Source organism: Nesoenas mayeri, assembly GCF_963082525.1.
Source record: "Nesoenas mayeri genome assembly, chromosome: 2".
NCBI classification, from domain to species: domain Eukaryota; kingdom Metazoa; phylum Chordata; class Aves; order Columbiformes; family Columbidae; genus Nesoenas; species Nesoenas mayeri.
In genome coordinates this window covers 152,502,761-152,524,173 of record NC_137543.1, presented here as the reverse complement: position 1 = coordinate 152,524,173, position 21,413 = coordinate 152,502,761, and the positions used below count along the sequence as shown (strand labels likewise).

The window sequence follows — 21,413 nt, the reverse complement described above, 5'->3', positions numbered from 1 at the left end:
ATGCCACAGATATAGCTATGATATGAGACTTCTGCAATGACAATCAAAATAGTAGAAATATTCTTAGCAGCTTTTAGGACTCTTCATCCAACAGGGTGCAGATGCACTAAGTTTATCTGCATAAGGGTTGGTTTGCAACTTTTAGGGTAAATGATCCAATAACAACAGAGTGGATGTATTTTATTTGTGCACTGAAATTCTATTGGCAAAAAATGCCGCAAAGAGAGTTTATATTTTTGTCACACTGTAAAAAGCAACTAACAACCCATGGAGAATTTGGGAAAATGTTCTCTTTACATTCCATCCCATTTATATGGTCTATTTTCACATACAAAGAAGGTCTTTGTTTCTCTGAGGTTTGTCAGCACCTGCTAGCTATTCCTCAGTATTGAACGCCTCAAAGGGCCATAGCCCTTTGCGGAATCAAATTTCATTTCCACATGCGAAGGCTTTTGTGATATATAAACATCAGGTGGTACAGTACCTGGCGATTTTGTCTGTACAAGACATGGTGATGAGCTGCTCTCCCAGCAAGACGCCGTCCCACGTCTGAGCTGCGTTGTGACACCGGACGGGAATGGTTCCTTCTCCAGACTCAATCTTGGTTCGGAGATGCCCGCGGTATTTTCTCACTATGTGCTTGCTGCTGTTCACTAGGCAAAGTAAGCACAAGAACGGCAATAATTAAATGTTTTTAGAAAGAAACTGAGAGGCAGTGTTGATGCCATAGATTGCATTTGCAGAACCACCTGTGGAGGGCCTTAAAATTGTATGTAAAATTAGATGAGATTGCAGCCCAAGAAAGCAACACAATGGAGAAAAGTATGTGCTCCCTAGCATGGTTGTCTTTTCACATCCATCAAAACTCCCATACAGCACACACTGAGCTCATTTTCCCATTCCCATTCTTTAATATATTTTAAAAAAAGAGAGGTGCTCTGTTTTTTTAAAGAAGCAGTACAATTTCTTGTTTTTAACCCATGCTTATAGGATTGAGTTGTGTCAGGGGAATATTTGGAAAACCTTGGTTCCATTAGTGTTATCAAAGACTCACCCTGCATGGCACAGTCCAGCCCAATACTCTAGTGTGATATTCCATGGCATTTTCTGAATAATTTCAGAAATGAGGTTTTGGTTCATTATCAGAAAGTTTCATTGAAAATTCTCAAAAGCTGAAGTTTTACAATCTGGATAACTTTGGTTTCCTTCCTGCTTTTTTAAAATTTAAGATGGGGATGTTTGTGCCAGCAGCAGGCTGGACCATGCATCCATTGGATTAACTGGCCATGGTCGAAACCAATTCCCACCCAAAACCAGGCTCCATCATATCCCAAATGTCTGCAAATACTTCTGGGTTTGTTAGCGTTGCTTTGGGAATCGAGTTTGGGGAAGAATGGTTACTGCACTGCCATATCCATCAGCAGTGGTGTCCCCATGGGGGACGCAGAGGTACTCATGCCCAGTTGTCACAGAGCACCTCATAGCTGAGACACTTCAGTAACCATCAGTCTTGGACTATTGTGGCTTCTCAGACTTTGATTCTGAGGGAAACTGGGAAGAGCCAATGGACAAATGAAAAAAATTCAATAAGTAAAACTGCCAAAGTCTCAGAAATGTCTTAGATCCCTCTCCTGTCCAATTGCTGGGATGTGCCAACAATGTTGGGAAACCATTTTCATGGCCAAGTGTGCTACTCCCATGTGCATCCCTCTTGTGTGAGCTGTCTCCTACAGTGTCATTCAGATGTTGCTCTTTGGATGGGATTAGCTATCTGGGAACTGGTCCATATTTTTCTTGGGAGTCTGTGGAGAAACTCATTTTTTTGAAAACTTGAAGCAGTGGTGCACATCATTTTTTACTATTAAACCACAGTCGTGAGGAAGGTACCATGAAATTTGGAAAACAAAAGGCGAAAGTGATCACTTCTGCTTAGCAAACACATCTAGCTGAGCAACAGCGAGAAATGCATAGCAAACCCACTTTGCCTTAGTCTGCACAAATGGAGAGCTGATGGCACGGCAGAGATAGACCTCTGCCAAGGAAGCAGTGAAGAGTGACTCAAGAGCCTGTTGCTGTTCCAGCTGGGACAGAGTTTGACTTTAAGCAAATCAGTTCTCTTTTCCTAAGCTTTCCCGCAGGTATAATGAAGATAATGATGCTTCCTTCTTCTGGAAATTCATTTAAAGGTGCTGCTCAAAAACGATTTATGAAAAACAGATGCTCCTGTTTCAATAAAGATCTACCACAGTAGTCCACCTGCTGGAAATCCCCCAGGATAAAATAAATTTTTAGTATTTCTTTCTCCATTTTTTTTAGAAGAATATTTTCACTTGCTAGGCCTTTTTCTCTCCATTTTCCATCTCTCTCTACATTCCTCTTGCTTTCTCAGCTCCCTCTCTAACCTTCGCTCTGGGTGCATTGATCTCCTAGATTACTCTCTTTTTCAGGCAGTTCACCATGTTGATACAGCTACATTTCGCATACATGCAAAAGGACATGTAACTGCTCGGAAATCTTAGTTACCGCATGACAAGATGAGCAGCGCGTGGTTTATGTGACTTTGATTTCACTATGTAAATGTTACCTAGTGAGGGGCAAAGCATCAGGCAACATGCTGACAGAGATAAGGAGCCAATTCAGGGGAAGAAGAAGAAACAGCAGCCCTGCAAACAACTGTTGAGCACTTAGGGAATTTAAAGTATAGGCCGACAGTTTGAGGGGAAAGGAATCTAGAACATTTCTGTGAGACTTTGGGGTCTGCTTATTTAACTTTTTGTATGTCTACTTGGTCCTCTCAGGTTCCCTTAGCACCGAAGGAAATAGAAAGGCCAAAGTATTGAATGCCTGGTTGTTATTGCCCTGGCCTGCAAGTACCAGAAACTGAATAATTCAGTTTTTAAAAGCATTTAGGAAGTATGTGCCAGTGCAGAGATCATTTCAGTTTCCAAATGCTCGTATTAGCTCAGCCCACATGTCAAACTTTGCTCCCCGTAACGTGCGCTCTGCCCAGGGTGCAGCCGAGCAGACGGCATTAGCTGATACGATTCAGGCAGCCGTGGCTGGTGTACGCTCACCCTGGGATACACTTCCACAGCACTGATAAGGGGTTTTAGCTGCTCAACTGCTGTTAAATTCAATGGATAGGGTGTGACTAAAACCCTGTGGTGTACTGCCTGTCTTAGGCTGCTTATGCTACTGGGGTAGTTGCAGCACACGTTGCAAAAGATGATCTGTAGTGTTTATATAAAATATTAATAACCCATGGATCTGAATACTTTCAGATTGATAACGACTAAATAAATCCAGATTCACAATTCAACAATTCAAATGCACTTTTTTTTTTTTTTTTTAGCATGTTATTAAGTAGAGCAGGAAGATACAAATTTTTAACAAAGATGAGGCTACATGTGTTTTGCACTGAAGCTGCCAACAGACTCTAGCACATAAGCTGCTTGCCAGCAGTAAAAATATACAGTCCACTTGCCGGCACAGCCTGCTACAGATAATTTTAAAGCAGTCTCAGAAATATATTTATTTATGCAATTTAAAGTCACAAACTACAGCCTGCTGCTGTTCAGTATGATCAAAGCATCAGTGACTATGAGCATTTCTGATCTTTGCTGTGCTGGTTCTCCAACTGCTTAATCTCAGCTAATTGCAGGGGAGAAGGCGTCTGAGGATGTCACTTCAACCAGAACAAAATGTCAATTCAAACCGGAATTGGAAAGGACAAATTTAAAAATCATTTGGAGTGGATTTATGATGTGTGCTACACTCAGATGTGGAAATTACTCCTGAGAGTTCCTAAGATAAAAAGGCACTGGATTGTTAATTATTGGATTATAAATTAACACAGATGCCCTGTATTTAAAATCAGTGAAACCCACTGATTTCAAGGCTCACCCCTTATTTTCATATTTTCTCCAGGACCAGTTCTGGCTCAAATGTTAATGAAGAAAGCCACTCCATATTTATTATTTAGCTGAAGAGTGAAGAGGAAATGGACGGTGATTAAACAGAATCACACGAGTAAGGCTCTGTCTGAAATTTTGCATGACTGCCTCAGAGGATCATTTTCTATTTCCTTGCTTCAGTGGAGGCTGTTCTCTCCTCATGAAGGAAGAAATAAAACAGCCTATCTTGCATTTCTTTCAGTGCTGGATCCTCCATTCATCAGCGTGGTTTATAAAGCTTCCTTAGAGCGGTTTGAAACAAAGAGGTGGAAAGAGAAGTGTTAACATCTGATTGACTTTGTATTTTGATTGTTGTTAGAGATGCACCTTCCTCAAGCAGATGCTGAATAAATGCACAGTATTGCTGTTTCTAGGAGTGTTGAAGTGAGCATCATGGCACTTGAAGGCTTTGGATGCGTCTCCTATGCTGGGTAGGGTGGCTGGTCAGATAAATCTCTGCTGCATTGTGCTTTAGTGACCAGCAGAGAGCAAGGCTAAAACACAGTGGGCTAGTATTTGAAATCAAGAAACTTTAGGGATATTCTGAAGGAAGACTGGATTTAGGAAAAAAGAATAGGTCCCCTCACAGTGTGCAAAGCTGAATTGTGTCTCTGGAGGGCAGGAATCCTCACACCGAGGGCCAGGCAGGTAAAAGCTGTGGTCTTGTCTGAGTGTCTCTGGAGCTGCCTCTGTGGTGAGTACAGGGATGTGTCCTTCTCAGGAGGAACCACAAGTACTCGGCTTGCATGGGTTAAAAGTACGTTGACATGAATCTCTTAGAGACATGGCTTTTGAATATAGGCCAGAAGGGCTATTGCATCTGAATGCAGCCCCAGATGCGCTCACTCCCAGAGCCATGTAGCACCTACCACATTGTGGTGGAGTTCAGTTCAGATCTGGGATTTGGACAGTGTCACTAAGCCTTATATACAAATACAAATACTAAACATATACTTTATATGAGAATGTTACAAAACCTGGGACACCTGCAGTTTGTGAAACTGAAATTAACAGTTGAAATTGAACTTCTTTTATCTTTTTCCTTCTCCCTGCATCTTTCCTGGCTGAAATCCTGGTTTTGGACGGCTACCAGATATCCCATTGCCTGATAAAAGATGTTACCTTCAGCACATTATTCTTTCTCCTCACCGTTACTCTTCCAATAACATTTCTGAATCTTTCTTCTTCTTTCATATTTTTTCATCTGCCAATAGTTTCAAGCTATGTACAAGCAAGGTGTGAAAGCAAAGCCAGTTTGCCTATTTAAAACTCATCAATATGTGACATTTAATCCATCTCTTATCAAAAGAATCAGTGATGGGAAAAATTTGAAGTTTGAATCCAAAAGAACAGAAAGGAAATGTCTGCATTACTTGTCCTTATCTGTTTTAAGTATATATAATCATACTAATATAATAATTATGTACTAATAACATAATTGTGTTTTCTTTTGGTTTGAACTGTTTAGTTAGAGATAGTAACTGTAGAAGAGTATAAGAATGGTACCCCATCAAAGTTTACAATTGAGTGTTTTAATGAAAACTCCTCATTTTGGTCCATCAAAATGCCTCCATATATCATAACTGAGGGGGGAAATTTCATCTGTTCAGGTGACATAACACTTTTACAAAGACTTTTCATGATTTTTGTAGAAAAATAGGAAATGTGTTGCATGCTCATCTTAGGGAGAGGTGCTAGAATGCCTTCATGAAACTAACTGCTAGAGTGAAGAATGGCACTATAACACATGAAATGGTTTTTGCCATTGGACTACCTTCTAAGTAAGCCCTGGTCTCTCAGCAGACTTTAGACCCTTGGGACAAAAAAGAATAAATCTGAGATATAGATAAAAACATGTACCCTATAAACTAGTTTTCTGTAATGTCTGTCTTTGAGGAATACCTGGGATCAAAATGTGAGTAACTAGTTAAAATTATCTTTAAAAAAAATTGCTGTCAATAAAGTCATGGACCATTTCCTCTAAGAGTTATAAATAATTGTTACAGGCAAAGAAGAATGAGCAGTACTGGGTCAGGCATGGAGGACATCCCTGATGCCACCTACAAACCCAGGCTGCACATCACAGCCTGCTCTGGAGTAGAAATGCATTAGTATGTTGAAGTCAAAAGTGCGAGGTTTATGAGTGGAATTAAGATTCTGTGCATGTGGCAATCAAGAAAAGTGTAACTCAAACACTTCAAGATTATTGCATTTAATTACTAATTGCTCCTCTCATCTAAAATCAGATGTACAATGCCGTTGCTTTGGAAGTGCAGCTGCCCCCGCAGAGCGAAGTCTGGAGACCTGGCAGAGGGCTGCGCTGGCGCTGTGAACTCCACAATGGAGAAAGCTGTGGCTTCTGGAGCCTTCATGAGACTCTTCACCAGAGACGAGGGCACATTAGCCATGACCAGCTCATCTTTTACAGCGTGAGAAGCTGCTGCTAGTGCCCAGTCAGTGGCCAAGCAAGGCCAGGGCAGTGGCTGGAGACAGCATCCAGAGATTGAGATGCCCCATCACTCGAGGGCCAGCGGGGATTAGTTGTTCACCTATGTCCTAAGCTATGCACCATTGTATCTTCTTCCAATTTTTTTTAAAATGAAAACTCTTTTCTCCTAAAGCTAGGCTCTATCTTTTAAATATACTTTGCATGAAAAATTGTCAGCATCACTGGAATTGCCCATTTGGTGACAATTTTCTTCCCTGCCACGTTTTAATCAAAAAGTTTACACAAACATAAAGGGAATGTGTTATTCATCATAACCCTCTTTCTTTTATCAACAAAACACGCTGTTATTCATGTGGCTTTGGGATTTTTGTTGTTGTTTGGAAATTGAGATCTTCAAGAGTGATTTAAGAAAAATGTTGTGAAAGAACTCAGCAAAATAAGAAAACAGAAAATGAGCCCCATGAGACAGAAACAACAGCAATCTGTCAATAACATTGACAGACATTCAGCCTCACTGTGGCTAGAATGAGTCTAGAGAGGCTGTGGTTCCTGCTGTATCACCAGATATACCCTAGTTCAACTTCAGTTTCTAGCTGGAGAAATTCAATCTAGATCATTACGAAAAAGTCCCTGTTGTCCTTAAAAACCTGTGGATTGCAATTACTAAATTATTCTGAATAATGATACAATAGTGCTTGGAATACATAGTGCTTTTCATCTCAATGTCCTGCTCTGAGCAGGATTCCCCTTCCTCAAAGTTGTGACAGCTGCATATCTTTTATTGCCATTTTACAGGTATGGAAATAGAAATGACTAGAGTAAGGTGAGTCGCTCCAGGCTAGTTAGAGAAGTACCAGCAGAGTCATGGTTAGGATGAAATAGTTTGTCGCTCTTATACAGCTGTCTTCAGATTTCTCTCTTCATAAGACTCCAAGAAACTCCCCAGAAGTCTATAAGGGCTTTCAAAAGTCCCACAGAGATCTTAACTGGACCTGTAATTGCCTGACAAGCTTTACAAAACTCAGCTCATGAACCTTACCTGTGACTCCCACTCAGTGGAACGGTAAACTAGACCAAATAGAACTGAGTGGGTATAGTTTTTACCCACAGGGATTTTTTCCAACTATGTTTTGATCTGTTCCACCCAGAATATGTACTGTAATTAGGTGCAGATCTCTAGCAGGCTATTGGATGTTGCAGGCAGAGCTGAGACATCTATGTCCTGGAGCATGTGGTCTCTTCATCCTTGCTGCAGAGGACCTTGGAGAACTTCAGTTATCATTGTTCCTTGTCCTGGACAAATCTGGGGACAAACAGCTTTTCTTGATGAAATTTTCTACTACTATTCTGAAAGCTTTTCAGCCGTGGCCTTTTGCTGACTAGTGTAGCCTTTTTATCACATCTGAACATTGCATCCAAATGCAGTGTTTTACAAAGCAGCAAAACCCATAACAAAGCAGAATCAATAAATACAGTGTAATTCCCTTTGGCAATTCAAGCATTCTGTTAAAATTAGGATCTGATTATAGCTGTGGAAACCTGTTTTCCTGAATTCTAACAAACCCATTTTGCTTTACAGGAAAGCTTTTCAAAGCTGTGGCCGATGCTGGCTGTGAGCAATTCATAGTTTCCAGCATATTCTTTATCTTTTCCCAGATAGACACACACTGCAGTGACAACATCCTTCTAAAGAATATTATTTTCTACTTTAAAACTCCCCCTGAAACAACAAAACCCAAATAAGCAAAAGTAGCCAAAAATATCACAAGGAAAGGGAACTGGGACATTTTCAATGCATTATCAAAGCCGAAGAATTTTCTCACGATGTATCAGTTCTGACAAAGTTTTATAACAGAGACTGAAGAAAGGGAGCTCTCTAGCTCAGCTGACAATGAATTCAATGAAGTCCTGGTCCAGGGCTTATGAGATACATGAGATACATGAGATACATGAGATACAAGTTTTTCTTTGAGCCTAAGCGGGCTTGAATGAAAAAGCTCATCCTGAACTAGGCATGGAAGGAAATTAAATGGGTTTTTTTTCTAGTCCTTTTTACTGTGCTGCTGATCAGGAAACATGAAAAAGACAGGATGTGATACCAATTTCACACAATTATTTTATTTAAAAAAATAGCCTAGCAAGTTTTGATTTCTTCCCAGCCAGTCCGTACTTCAAGACCTGGAAGTTGCTCATGAAGTGAAGTGGTTATTCACTAGTCAGCTTTATCTAAATGTCACTAAAAACCTAACTGCTGAGTCTGGTGGACATTAATAACGAAATATGAAGCAATGGCACACTTTCATGGGCTGATTCATTGGCATGGAAAATTTCGCACTTCCAATGCAGCAAAACAAGAGCCTCTTTCAGAGGGGCATTCTGCTGTCTAGCATGATAATACCAACAACAAACCCATGAGTGCTCTTCTAAGCCTGGAGACAGCTGGTTTCTCTGTCAGGTTTCGGTGCTAGAGCTGACCCCAGGAATTGGCAAAAGGTTTAGCATGGCAGGCTGTGTTGGGTGTCAGACCGCTCCTTTGGATTACCAAAAGCGATGGGATTTCCAGCAGCCACAACACATGGACCACGTATTTGCAGACCCTCTGGCACTGCTACTTTGTCTGAGCAATGGATCCATCTGAGTTTGGAGATGCAACAGCTACTGCTTCTGCAGCTTTTCCCTCAGGTGGCATCAGAAGGGCTGCAGGGTTCACAGCAAAGGGCTTGGACCGGTCCCCATCTCTACTTGTCCTGGTCCCCCAACATGAACCTTTCCTCCCCCCTCCATCCTCTCCCTCCTCTGCAGCTCTGGATGAGCAGGGAGTGAGCAGGAGATGCTGGGGAAGGAAAAGCTTCTTGCAGCACTGGAGATGGCTCAAACCAGTACCTGAAGGTCCTATGTGAGTGCTGTGCATTGGAAGAAGGAGAGGGGCTCCACTCATCTCAAAGCTTCCCAGAGACCCCCACCCCTCACAGGCCTTATGTTGCTGTCTCTTGCCCACTGCACCATTGAAGCTAAACATCACAGACCCTCTTCTCCCCAGATTTTCCCATCAGCAGTGTGGCCCTCCTGTCGCAGGGTCCCACTGATCCCTCTCAGCCACACTTCTCCTGAAATCCCTTTGCTCACCTTTCCCAGAAGAAGTCCCCTCCAAAGTCCAAGCATGGACTTATGTTGAATGTTGGGAAGAAATCTTTGAACTGGCTACACAGAGCACCCCCTCCACAGCTGGGAAGCCCTGAGCTAAATCAGACCACTGCTCAGACCTGCAGTGCTTAGAGGGACAGAGGGCTGGGCTGGACTGGGCTCTGCCATCATCTTTATCCATCCTGGCCAGGAGTGCGCTTCACCTCTGCTCCCAGCCACGGGTGATGTGTGTAAGTGATGGAGAGCACTAACCAGAGGTGACAGTCCTGTCACCGTGCTTTCCCTCCCAAGTTACCTTGAGTGAAAGCAGCTGCACTCTGAAACAGTATTTCAGCAGTGTGGGAGGTTTGAGTTAGAAAACAGGGCAATTACATACAAAACTGCTGACTACTAACAGTCCTGAGATGAGACATAAGCTCCTTGATATAGCAGCTTATAGTTAACTGTGGAAAGTCTTTGCATTTTCTCTGTATTCTTCTGTATTTAGTTGGGTAAATTGAGGCTGTGTCAGTGGTACATGCAGGAAGGGGCCATCGCTTCAACAGGACTTGATCTCAAAGGAAGGGGCCATCGCTTCAACAGGACTTAATCTCAAAGGAGGCTCACAAAGGGTGCTGTGCCCACACCCCAAACCCAAACCTTTTGGATCCATCTCAGTTCAGTCTTAATTAAGTGAAAGGACAATTTCTCCTCATCTTCTTTAATAACCAGTACCCTAGTCCCTGAAGTAATCCAACAGCCTCATGCTGTGTCTGCAATTTCTGCAGCATCCTTTACATGACAAAGCAATCTGGACTGACCACAATAATTCATCCAGTGCTAGGATTATTTCTCCTGAGGCAGTGTTCAGCATTACAGCCTACAGTGTTGCATGCATTTTTTTTTTTAATGTTACTTCCGGGCATGGTTCTCTATGATAATTTTGTTCTGAGGTCCCCCAAGGTATTGTTCTGCTCAGTCATATGAAAAATAGGAAAATAATGCACCTTCATCCCAGTTCCACAGACAGGCCATTCATCAGCATAAAATCAACTTTACAGCCTAGCAGGAAGCTGCTTCATGCACTGAATAGCTACAAATTTCCAATATGGTCTCCCAAGCTGCAGCAGGCCAGTAGCCACGACAGAGCCATACGATACCTGAGAGCACTTGTACAACAGAAACAAATAATAGTGGCCAAGCCCAGGGGAGGACCTATGGTTGGTTACTCTCTATTTTTGTAACAGGGGCAGTATATCAATTTGTTAGGACCTTCATTTTCTTGTAGTTATAGATATCTAATTTCAGATCACTGAGTTATTTAGATGGTTCTTACAATGCTTTCCACTCTTTATCATCTACTCACAAGAACAGAATTTGTCCATTTAAGTAAAACATAGGATTGGCAGAAGGAAGGTACAGGTTTCTTCCCTTCTCACATCCAATAGTGTTCATCAAGCCCGATGCTTTTGAGAGCTATTTTAGCCCAGGTGCAATCCTCATCATATTTGCATTCTAATATCTGCCTGCAAGACTCTGAATGCAGAGCTTTAGGGTTGACCGTCTCCTGCAGTCACAGGAGATTAATTGTGTCCATTTCCAAGAGATGTACAGGCTTCTTAGATGACTTCTGTTTGAATCTGTCCCTCTCCAGCCACTTTGCTGAGGATATGACTTCCAGGGACTCTGATCTGGGATTCACATACTGATGCAATCTGGGTCAGCCCCATCTGAACACAGAATGAGGAGCCTCTGGTGTGAGGAGGGCAACCCTTTGATGAAGCCTCAGATTTGGGGGTTAACAGAGACCATTTTATCTGAGAATTGTATATGAAATCCAGCATCCGGAGTCACAAGCAGGGAAATCACAGGTTTGCACAGTGAAAGTACACTTGAAGTAGGAAGTGCAAACTTGTCTTTCTGGGTACTCTTCAGTTCCTCAACTTCTCTGAAAACTGCAGAGCACATCTCCCAATCACACCACCTACCAAGGCAATGATCCAGCTCACGTGGTTGCGAGCGGATCCTGTTTAGATGAGAGCTCTGTCAAATGTGTGTGCATGAGAGCTTCAGCACAGCTGTAGGTTAATAGAGAAGCAGGAGGAAGACCCCATGTGGAGCAAATGCAATGGTGTGTTTCAGACCTAAAGGGAGCGTGGGATAAAACAGGAGCTGGGCTATCAAGGAGTCAATGGCACAAGGCAATACAGCATGTTAGCAAGAGATAGAAAAGCAGCCCAGGGGAGAAGAATGGAAACAAGCCCTGGGGCAGATTCTGTTTGTCTGTTTGGCAATCCATGTAGTAAAAAAGAGAGAGTGCATCTCTAGAAGAAAGATGGACAATGAGGTAAAATCCTGTCAGGGAAGGAGGAGCGTGGAAGTGGAGAATTTATTAGCTCATTTTTTAAAGCAATTAATTTTGCTTTTCAAGAGGCTCTTAAAAAAAAAAAAAAAGCCAATGAGTCAAGAAGCCCTAAATTAGCTAAGAAGGCACTTCAGCAAATCAAGGGCTTGATTATTCTGTGGTTTGCCCTAGATTCAGGAGAAGGTGTAAAATATGCATAAAATATAAAAGGGCTATCTGCCTCCATGACTGCAGCTCCACCTCCTGAACTGGAGTGTGTGTGCTGTAATGGAAAACAGAATCATAGAATCATAGAATCATAGAATAGTTTGGGTTGGAAGGGACCTGTACATGCTATTTAGTCCAACCCCCCTTCCATGAGCAGGGACATCTTCACCCAGATCAGGTTACTCAGAGCCCCATCCAGCCTGGCCTTGAATGTCTCCAGGGATGGGGCATCTACCACCTCTCTGGGCAACCTGGGCCAGTGTTTCACCACCCTCATTGTAAAAACTTTTTTCCTCATATCTAATCTGATTTTACCCTCTTTTAGTTTAAAACTATCACCCCTTGTCCTACCGCAACAGACTTGCTAAAAAGTCTGTTCCCATCTTTCTTATAGGTCCCTTTTAAGTACTGATAGGCGGCAATAAGGTCTCCCTGGAACCTTCTCTTCTCCAGGCTGGTCATTTTCATGGTCCTCCTCTGCCTCCCACTCGAACAGGTCCATGTCTTTCCTGTGGTGAGGACTCTGAGGTTGGACACAGTGGTCCAAGTGAGGCCTCACCAGAGTGGAGTAAAGCATCAGCCCCCTTGAAACCTCCAGGAAACCCATGTTGACTTGGTGCTGTGACACTGCCCTCAGGAGAAGTCCTAAATGCAGGCATACATTGCTCGAATGTACACGAAGGCAGAAGATATCAGAAAAAGAGATGTTATCCCAGGGTCTCTGACCTACAGCACTGAACTGAAGCATGGGCAGAAGCTAAGTGTGTGAAGAAACAATTAGGGGGTGGTGAGGACACGGGGAACATGCTGCTCCTTCACCATATATCTGTGCTACAACCTTGTGTGTGACCTTTGAAAATGATGAAGAGAAACGAGTCTTGGGAAGGAGACTGGCTGGAGAGAATGAGCCAGGACAAACCCAAAAGAAAATCGCACAGCTGTCTGAAACTACACTGGCATTTCCCAGCCTTCTGTTTCTGCAACACCACTGACCCTGGCTGGTCTCCTCTCCTACTCTCACCTGCTCCTGCACCTCTCTCCTCAGCCTCCTCATCTACTCTAAGAATGTTCCTGCCTCTCCCAAAGCTCCAATTTTTCTGAAATGCCCCCATAAACTCTTCCAGCTTTGTGACCTATAGACACCAAAAAAGAGCTAGAAACCATCCCATGCAGAGAGCAGCCCTGGTCCAGCTGGATTTTACCTCTCTTTTGGAGATGCCTAAGCACATATCAACAAACAAATCAGCTCACCTCTGATCGAAGATGGGCATTGTTGCAAATCAAAAGGAGATGTTATCTTTTTGTCCCTAATCCCTTGCTTTCTTGCACAAACCTGACATGAGTGCAGGCTCACTGGACCTCTCTTCTGCACCACAGATGTTCACATGAACCATGGTAAGGTCAGGCTTTTACACGTGCCGCTAACTTGGTGCCCTGCTGTAGGAGTTGGTTCAAAGAACAGTATCTGCCTCAACATCGCCATCAAGAACAGATGGACAATGACCTGGAGAGAGATCTGAAGAGAAGAATTGTGTTGCACAGGTCTCTCTGACCTGGGGACAATAGCTGCTCTCCAGAAGATGGATTTTCACCTGCTGCTTCAGCCAAACTTGCCCCCCACCTCCTCCCTGTTACTAAGGCCAACGAAGAAGAGTACGTGCAGAAGCTTGCCAAGGGTCTTGAGGTCACCCAATGGACCAGAAAGAGACCCCTGAATGTGAGGCCACGCAGGGGCAGACGGGTTCTGGCAGGTGAAGCGGAGATTCTTTGAGCCTGTGCAGTTAAGCCTGGATTGCGAAACAAAGGTGGAGATTGGCCTCAACCCATGGGAGTGACGTGGGGGTGAAGAAGCATAAAAGATGACTCCCTGCTGGACATCGTTGAGATCTCCCCACCAAAGGATCACGGATCACAATGGAGGATGCTGTTTGGGACCTGGGACCACAGGGATGCCTTTGGACCCGTGATGGTAACCAACCCTCTTTCCCCCTTTTTATTTCCCTTTTTCTCTACTTTCTCTATTGCATGCCACTTTATGGGCAAGATAATAAAGTAACACTGTTTGATTGAATTGTAACCCCTTGGCATTTTGGTTGCCTTAATTTTGCGCTTCGAGATCAAGGTAAACGAACCGTCACGAGTCCATCACCTAATGGACCGTGACACCTGCACTATCTAGTAAAACGTAAACTGGGTTGCAAGCACATGTTAGCTTATCTCCTTCGCTTCCAGAACAAAGCTCATAAGAAGGAAATGTGAGGCCTCCCTGAGGGTGCTGGGAAGACATGGTGGATAATATGAAATTTTTGGAAGGAGATTTGAGAAGTGGATTTTACTCACTCCCTGTATTGATAAAGGCTTATCATATTCCTTTGCAAAACCAGAAACCACATGGTGAGACACCGTTTTTAAATGTTAATGCATCTTTAGAGAATAATCAGTAGTGTTTGATGGCTTGCGCTAGCTCTAGGAGAGGCGTCTTTGTTGTTTAAGAAATGAAGCAGCATTCATCTGAAGTTTCTTGTCATTACTGGATGAAAGAAAGGTTATTTCTTTAGTTAAAGAAAAGAAGATCTGAATGATAAACATTATAAAATACTTATCTTCCCAGATGTCTCTGGGATAACATGAGCTAAAAGGAAATGCTTATCTCACTGAAGGAAAGCTTTTGGCCGCATAGCTTTTTATACAGTGCTAAATTATTTTTAGAGCACAGGACAAAGGTAGAGGGATCTGCTTAAAAGAGTGAAATATGAACCAGATGTAGTGCCCCCTCAAGTCCTGCTACTGAATCATGGTGTAACCTTGGGTACGCCACAGAGTCCTTTCTGCCTCAGTTTGTGCATTGGGACATCAGCTGATGTCATAACTGACATGAAAAGTATATTTGTGACCACCTACAAGTTAACCGCATGGCTGTCAGGTGTTGCATGATTATGTATTTTTCAACACACCTTCCCGTAGGTACCATTATCTGAAGAAGCATTCCCTCATTAGCTGGCAGATTTATGTGCTGTCTGAAGCAATCCATGAGCCATGAGGTTCACCTCCAGGGCTGGGTTCAGCTGCACAGCAATAGGCAGCACTGGCCATCAGCTGCCCAGAGCACCCGCTTCCTTATGCATGAAAGAGCAGCATCCATCCTGGACAGCCTTCGGTTGTTTTCAAGAATGGATTATGTTTCAAAAATGATTATAAATTTTGGTTCTTCCACTCCTGATGTCAAGGGGAGGCTGCCCCAGGAAGCCTGCCCTCTAGAAAACGTGAGGGACTTTAACCAAGTATGAAGCCTTTTTAGATATCTCTCAATAAACACATAACGTCGGAGGCAAAAAATCACTATTCATTTTCGATGTTGATATGCACATTTTAAATTTTGTTTTTCAGGTGATGTTATGTCTCCTCATTTTGTTACCTCATCAAGAATTGTCCATTTGATGTTTGCCTTTTAAACATTTATTTGCTTTTCTTCATTTTATAAACCCTGCTGACAAAATGTAGAAATCATGCCAGGCAAGGAAGTATATTTCCTTCCTGAATAGGTGCATTCTCCTTTCTCGCCCCAGCAAGCTGCTTTTTCACACATGACAAAAAGATTCCAGTCTGGGGAGAATAATACCTAATCGTTAATAAATAACTTGTACAAATAAGAACCAGGAGTGAAACTAACGTTGGATGGATTTGCCCGTGAGGAAGTTAGGTCGTTGTGTGACCTTGGATGATTAATTTTACATTCTTGTGTCTATGCTTCCTTGTCTATCCATTCTTCTGTCCTGCCTGCTTCACATTCAAGGTAGTCAAGGCAAGGACTATTTCTCATTATTTGTACATTTAGCATCCAGCACTATGGGTATTACAGCACTGTAAAATGCACGTATGAGAAGCAGTACCCAGGGGCAGAGATAAGAGTGCACCTTGTGCATTGTGCATTGGATCATGGAGTGACAGATACGTGTGATAACAGGACACAGACCTCTCGAGTCCCCTGTCCCCTTTTGGGGGCATTCCCTGGGGCTTGGCAGGGGCAAAACTGGTGCAGTGGACACACAACAAGGACATGCCCCTATCATAGTGGGGTAATGACAGGGATAGGCATGTTTGAGGGGTGAGGAGATGAGAGTACTAGGTCATGTGTTGGAGGCGGGATGTCTCTTCATGAACAACAAGCTCTGCAGGTCCACACTGGTTCATCCATACTGTTTCAAGACCTACTTCTTTTTCCCCACTTGGAGGATCTCCTCTCTCTAGAGGATAAACCCCTGGAAAACCATGTTTCTGCTTAAATGTCGTAGGTATGGGCCCAGGGACTCCCAGGCTGGCCTTGTGGGCTCCATCTAGTCCATCTGCCATGCAGTGACCATGTGATTGATCTGACATAGGCAGGGTGGTCTGGGAAGGATCCCTTCCTGAAGGGTCCTGACATTATGCGCTGCAGAGGCATGTGGTATTTGGAGAGACTTTGACCTTCAACCAACACTACAGATATGTTGTATTGTATTGTATCATATCGTATCGTATTATACCATATCACTATGCCTCAGACTTCAGCTGCAGCAGCCTAGATAGCTCAGGTTTAGTGTACATGCAGCCCTTCAACCCATATGTACTGCCTAAACCTTGAGAAAAATCCATGTATCTCCAGCTGGAGACCTGATCCTCTGGTCTAGCCCATGGCTGTTCCTCCAAGTGTCTCTTAGATCATAAGGATCCTTCCCAAGGCATTTATTTACTACCAGGGTTTTATTTCCTGCTGGGCTGTTAAGGATGGGTTCCCTAGCAGAGACAGTGAGCCTGGGGCATGCAGAGCAGTCTGCCACTGCCTTAGATTCATAGAATCATTTCAGTTGGAAGACACCCTCAAGATTATTGAGTCCAAACATAACGTAGCTCTGTCACTAAACCATGTCCCTAAGAACCTCATCTACAGATCTTTTAAACACCTCCAGGGATGGTGACAACCATTTCTCTGAGGCGCCTATTCCAACATCTGACAATCCTTTCTGTGAAGAAGTTCTTCCTAACATCCAATGAACCTTCCCTGGTACACTTTGAGGCCATTTCCTCTCATCTTATCACTTGTTACTGTGGAGAAGAGATGGACATCCTCCATGCTACAACCCCTTGTCAGATAGCCTTGCCCAGCTCTGATTTTCCCTGCACACCTTCCCCCAGTATGGGGGACTAAGCACCAGTTGCACAGACACACACACGTCACGCAGCCCACAGTGTTTCTGCTCCTGAGTGAAACGTGTTTTCCGGAATCAAATGAAGAAAGAAGGACTGATCTTAAAAAAAAAAGAAAAAGAAAGAAAAAAAAAAAAAACATGCAAAGAGAAAAAAAGAGAGGAAAGACTTTTTTTCTTACAGTCGGTTGTGATTTCATAGGGGGAGTTGAGGCGTGCATCTCCGCAGGGTGATGTGCTCACGTACAGATGGAACAGGATGTTCTCCCGCAGCCTGTAGCCTCCCTCTTTTAATCGCACGAAGATTGATCGCTCCCAGTCTTCTCGCCGTTTGCTATGATCACAAAAGAGGTTCCAGGTCATTTGTTACATGCCAAATCAGAAACACTTCTGCTCTCTCTCTCTGTTTTTCTCCCTCTGTTTGTTTGTTTTTATTAGCACCTGGCATCATATCTTTTGCCTAGTGACAACAAGAGAAAAACAATAAGCTTCTCCAAGTGAAGAAATGTGTGAAAGGGGTCAAAACTGTCAAAGTGCTGGTTGTTTGCTCCCCTAGAATATATTCTGACAACAAAATATGTGGATTTTTGAAGGGTAACTCTCCTTCTTCACATGCATGGATGCATAAACACACTGATTTAGAAGAGGTTCTGGTGCATGAAGCAAGGAAAAGTTCTCTTAGGCTCTTATGTGAACAAATCAGCTCTTGCCATCACAGTGCCTAGGCATGTATTTAAATCCCATTAACATCATTGCAATTGAGATGTGTGTTTATATGCTCTGCTGAAAAGGGCCTCTAATGAAGCACCCAGATTTTATGACCCCTGCCAACCCTCTCTGCTCCCCAGGTGCTGCTTTTCTTCCCTGTTCAACCAGAGCCACTACAAGTGCTTCAGCTAAGCCAGCAACATCTTGATCAGTTTGCGTTTTTGGAAATCAGAAGGCATCCTGAAAAGTGAGGAGAAAACTTCTGTGGGCTTTTCTCATCTGGGTTGAAAAAGATACTTATTAAGATGAGGCTTTTATCTTTGCAGTGGTTCAGCAGCTAGATGGGGACACAGCGCACATATTCCATTAGCAACAGCTGCCCGGGAGACCAAACCCTCCCAGTCCTGCAGTTTGCAGCAATAGCTCACATTAAGGCTGTGCTGCCGCCCGGCTCCTCAGATGATTTACATTTGGGAAGACATGGGTGATTTCTCTGACAGACAGCTGCCTTTAATATGTACATTTGGGTGATGGTTGTGAGTATAATTTTGAAGGTGAAAATGTGATTAGTGAAATTATGATGAAAGGCTCCTTTCCCTCTGGTGCCCTGGTCTTTTCCCTCAAAAACTCAAGAGTCTTTTTGCAGGAATATCTCTGAACAGAACAGCATCTGTGGGTGATGTTTTTCCTAGGAGGCTCTTAATATGCCAGAATCCTGCCCATTTAATTCACCATAGGACAGCCCATTAACCAAGGCGATTTCTGCTGGTTTCTCTGCCTCCTCTAAGTGTAAATAGGGGTGCTTTCTACTCAGCCTCGGAGCAAATCCTTGGCTTTAATCCAAGCTGCCTCTGCCTGTTTTCTCCTGGTGCAGCCTCTGTGCTATTGAAGCTGTTTGGTTGTCACTCTTCCATGGTTTGGGTGTTTTGTCATTTTTTGATGCCGGGATGCGTTTGCTGTCAAGAGGAATTTACAGGCACATTAGCTCGCCTGTCAGAGACAGGGAGCCGCACCGGCTGTGAGCTGGGGCTGCCACACGCAGCTCCCTCATTTTCTGCTGGCTGTGGTGGAATTTCCCAACTGCACTAATTATATTATCACTCTGATAAAAGCCTCTGAAATAATAAAATACTTGTAAGTCCTGCTGCTTGGACTTAAGAGCAATAACAGTTAGTTTTAAATAATTCACTGCAAAATCGGCTGGGAGAATACAAAGCTGTGCAGTCTTAACATCTACTGTTATTGTGTTAAACCTCACCAGAGTGGGGGGCAGCTTGCGATACTTAGAAACAGTTGCTATGTAGGGTTGGAGCAGCCATTCTTTGGGCTGGATTTCAGGAGTTCACAGTAATCAGCACACATCCTGTGTTTATCAGTTACTGTTTTTCACTGATTAACCTTGCTCTCTTCCTTCTCCCTGAGCACGAAGAAGGGTCTGTGGCCAGTGAGGCTGATGGGTTGGGTGACAGACAGCTGCTCTAAAAAGAGATGGCAGGGCTGGAGGGCAAGGCAGCTTGACTCTTCCTCCGGGAGGCTGAGATCCTCCATATCACATATGGTCCTGACCTGCCTTTGGGATGGTTTTCTGCGGGCTGAACTCAAACATGAGATTCATCCTTGCACAGTGGCTGAATAGATTTGGCAATGAAACTCTGAGAGTACTGTTATAAAACAGTTTGAGATGCAATACTGTCTGCTGTGGCTTAGCAGAGAGTCTTGTGTGTGGGATGCTTGGGGGATTTCAAAACTCAGGGGGACCCAGGGACCTCGTAAAAATGGTCCAGGTGGAGCATGAGATGCACTCTGCAAAGTCACTTCTCCCTCAGAACCAGTGCACTTCTCCCTTCCCTCTGGGACAGTCGTTTTGGGCTGTGAGGGGGAGAATGAGTTGGCAGAAGCAGTGACACTTTGCAGTGTCACTTTGCACAGCCACACACACCTGCATAAAACAATGAACAGAGAAGGCCACGGTGAGCCCACAAATGTCACTCATTAAAGTGTGTTTTCCACATGCTGGCAGTGGCTGAAAGAGCAGAATTCACCCCTAAAACCAGGCCTGTTATGAATTTCTGTGGGAAAGTTAGAATTTGAGGCTGATTCAAGAGGAACATTTTAGCATATTCTTAATTCTGATCTTGTGCTTAGGTTAATTATCTAGCATAAGATGCATATATTTTGAGCTGACTTGAAGAAGACTTAAGGATGTACTTATGGTTTAAGATATGTGAAACATTTTGCTGAAAAAGTCCTTTCCTCTAAAAGAGAAGCAGAGGAGCTGTTTTTAGCATGTAAACGTATATATGGGAAGTTTCTAGTACTACGTAATGTAGCATGGCATCCTAGAGAAACTAGCAGCAGGTTTAAAAGGGAAGGAGCTATGTTAATTAAGAGGCTAGTAGGAAAAAAAAAAAGAAATATTATATGTATAAAAAGCAGCTGTTTTTCCTGGAAAAAAACTTAACTGGCCTGGATGAAGACTATTCTTTGCTTTTTGTGTAAAAAATAAAAAGCCATTTGCATCTGACTTGCTGGAAGAATTTAGCTTCTGGGTAAAATCGTCCCTCCAGCACCTGTAGGGTCACTACAGCAGCAAGACTGTTATGGTACTGGTTTATTTTAAGAATAAGCTATTAGTTTTATTTTTCTTTAAAAAAGAAGAGTTGAATTTTCTTTTCTTCCATATCGGCCAGTTTGGATAAATAATTCCACTGAAATCCATGTGAATTTTCTGCCATCATTGCAAGAGATTCAGACTGTGGTATTTGTGTACTTTTCGATGGTGATTTTCAGAAAAAGCTTCTCAAAAGGTCTTTCTTGTCCTTCTTTTGTACATCAGAAAAATTACGTCTTGCTTTTCATCTTTTTCGTGAAAGTCTTGAGAACTGGAGGATTATGGTTGTCATAAAAATGAAATCTGGGAGTGGTAAGAGTTTTAATCAGACTGGGATAGAAGCTGTCAGGTTTTAGTTGTGCTTTTAGCTTTTATTTAACTCAAGCTCTAGACAATGAATTGTTGAAAGGAAGTTTCCTTTTGAAGTATTTGTCACTCTTACTTCTTAGTGAGGATAAAGTTCCCATTCTGGAACTCTCTTTCCCAAGGAAAGTCAGGAAAGCCACACTTCTAACATTTAGCAATATGAAGAGAAGAAAAAAAAATAATTCACATAACACTGCAACTTTGGCTTGTGGATGGGATTGTTCTGCAGTTTAAACATCTGAAGCGCTCATCCTATGCTCTTTTTATAGAAATGGAAAAAAATCTGTCCCAGTATGTGGCAATTCATCTCGCCCACAATAGATATCTGAATAGGTCTGCTGAGTCCCACTCCAAAGATGCCCATCTCCCTTCAGTGGTGACAAAAGGAGTCTTGGGAGTCTAGTTCCCACTTGACTAACTTTTTGACATCTCAAGTAAGGTGTCAAGA

The 21,413-nt window shown here is 43.0% G+C and overlaps 1 protein-coding gene across 1 annotated transcript in view; it reads right to left on the bottom strand.

Annotated features, from left to right (window-relative positions):
• Positions 1–21,413, bottom strand: part of ADARB2 (adenosine deaminase RNA specific B2 (inactive)) — a gene marked incomplete at its 3' end in the record, with an annotated part of 311,631 nt that overhangs the window by 19,099 nt on the left and 271,119 nt on the right. The window contains exons 6-7 of the mRNA XM_080338601.1: positions 17,463–17,614; positions 485–653 (exon numbers count right to left, since the gene is read on the bottom strand). Coding sequence (XP_080194727.1) covers positions 485–653; positions 17,463–17,614 — 321 coding nt within the window. The remainder of the gene's footprint in view (positions 1–484; positions 654–17,462; positions 17,615–21,413) is intronic.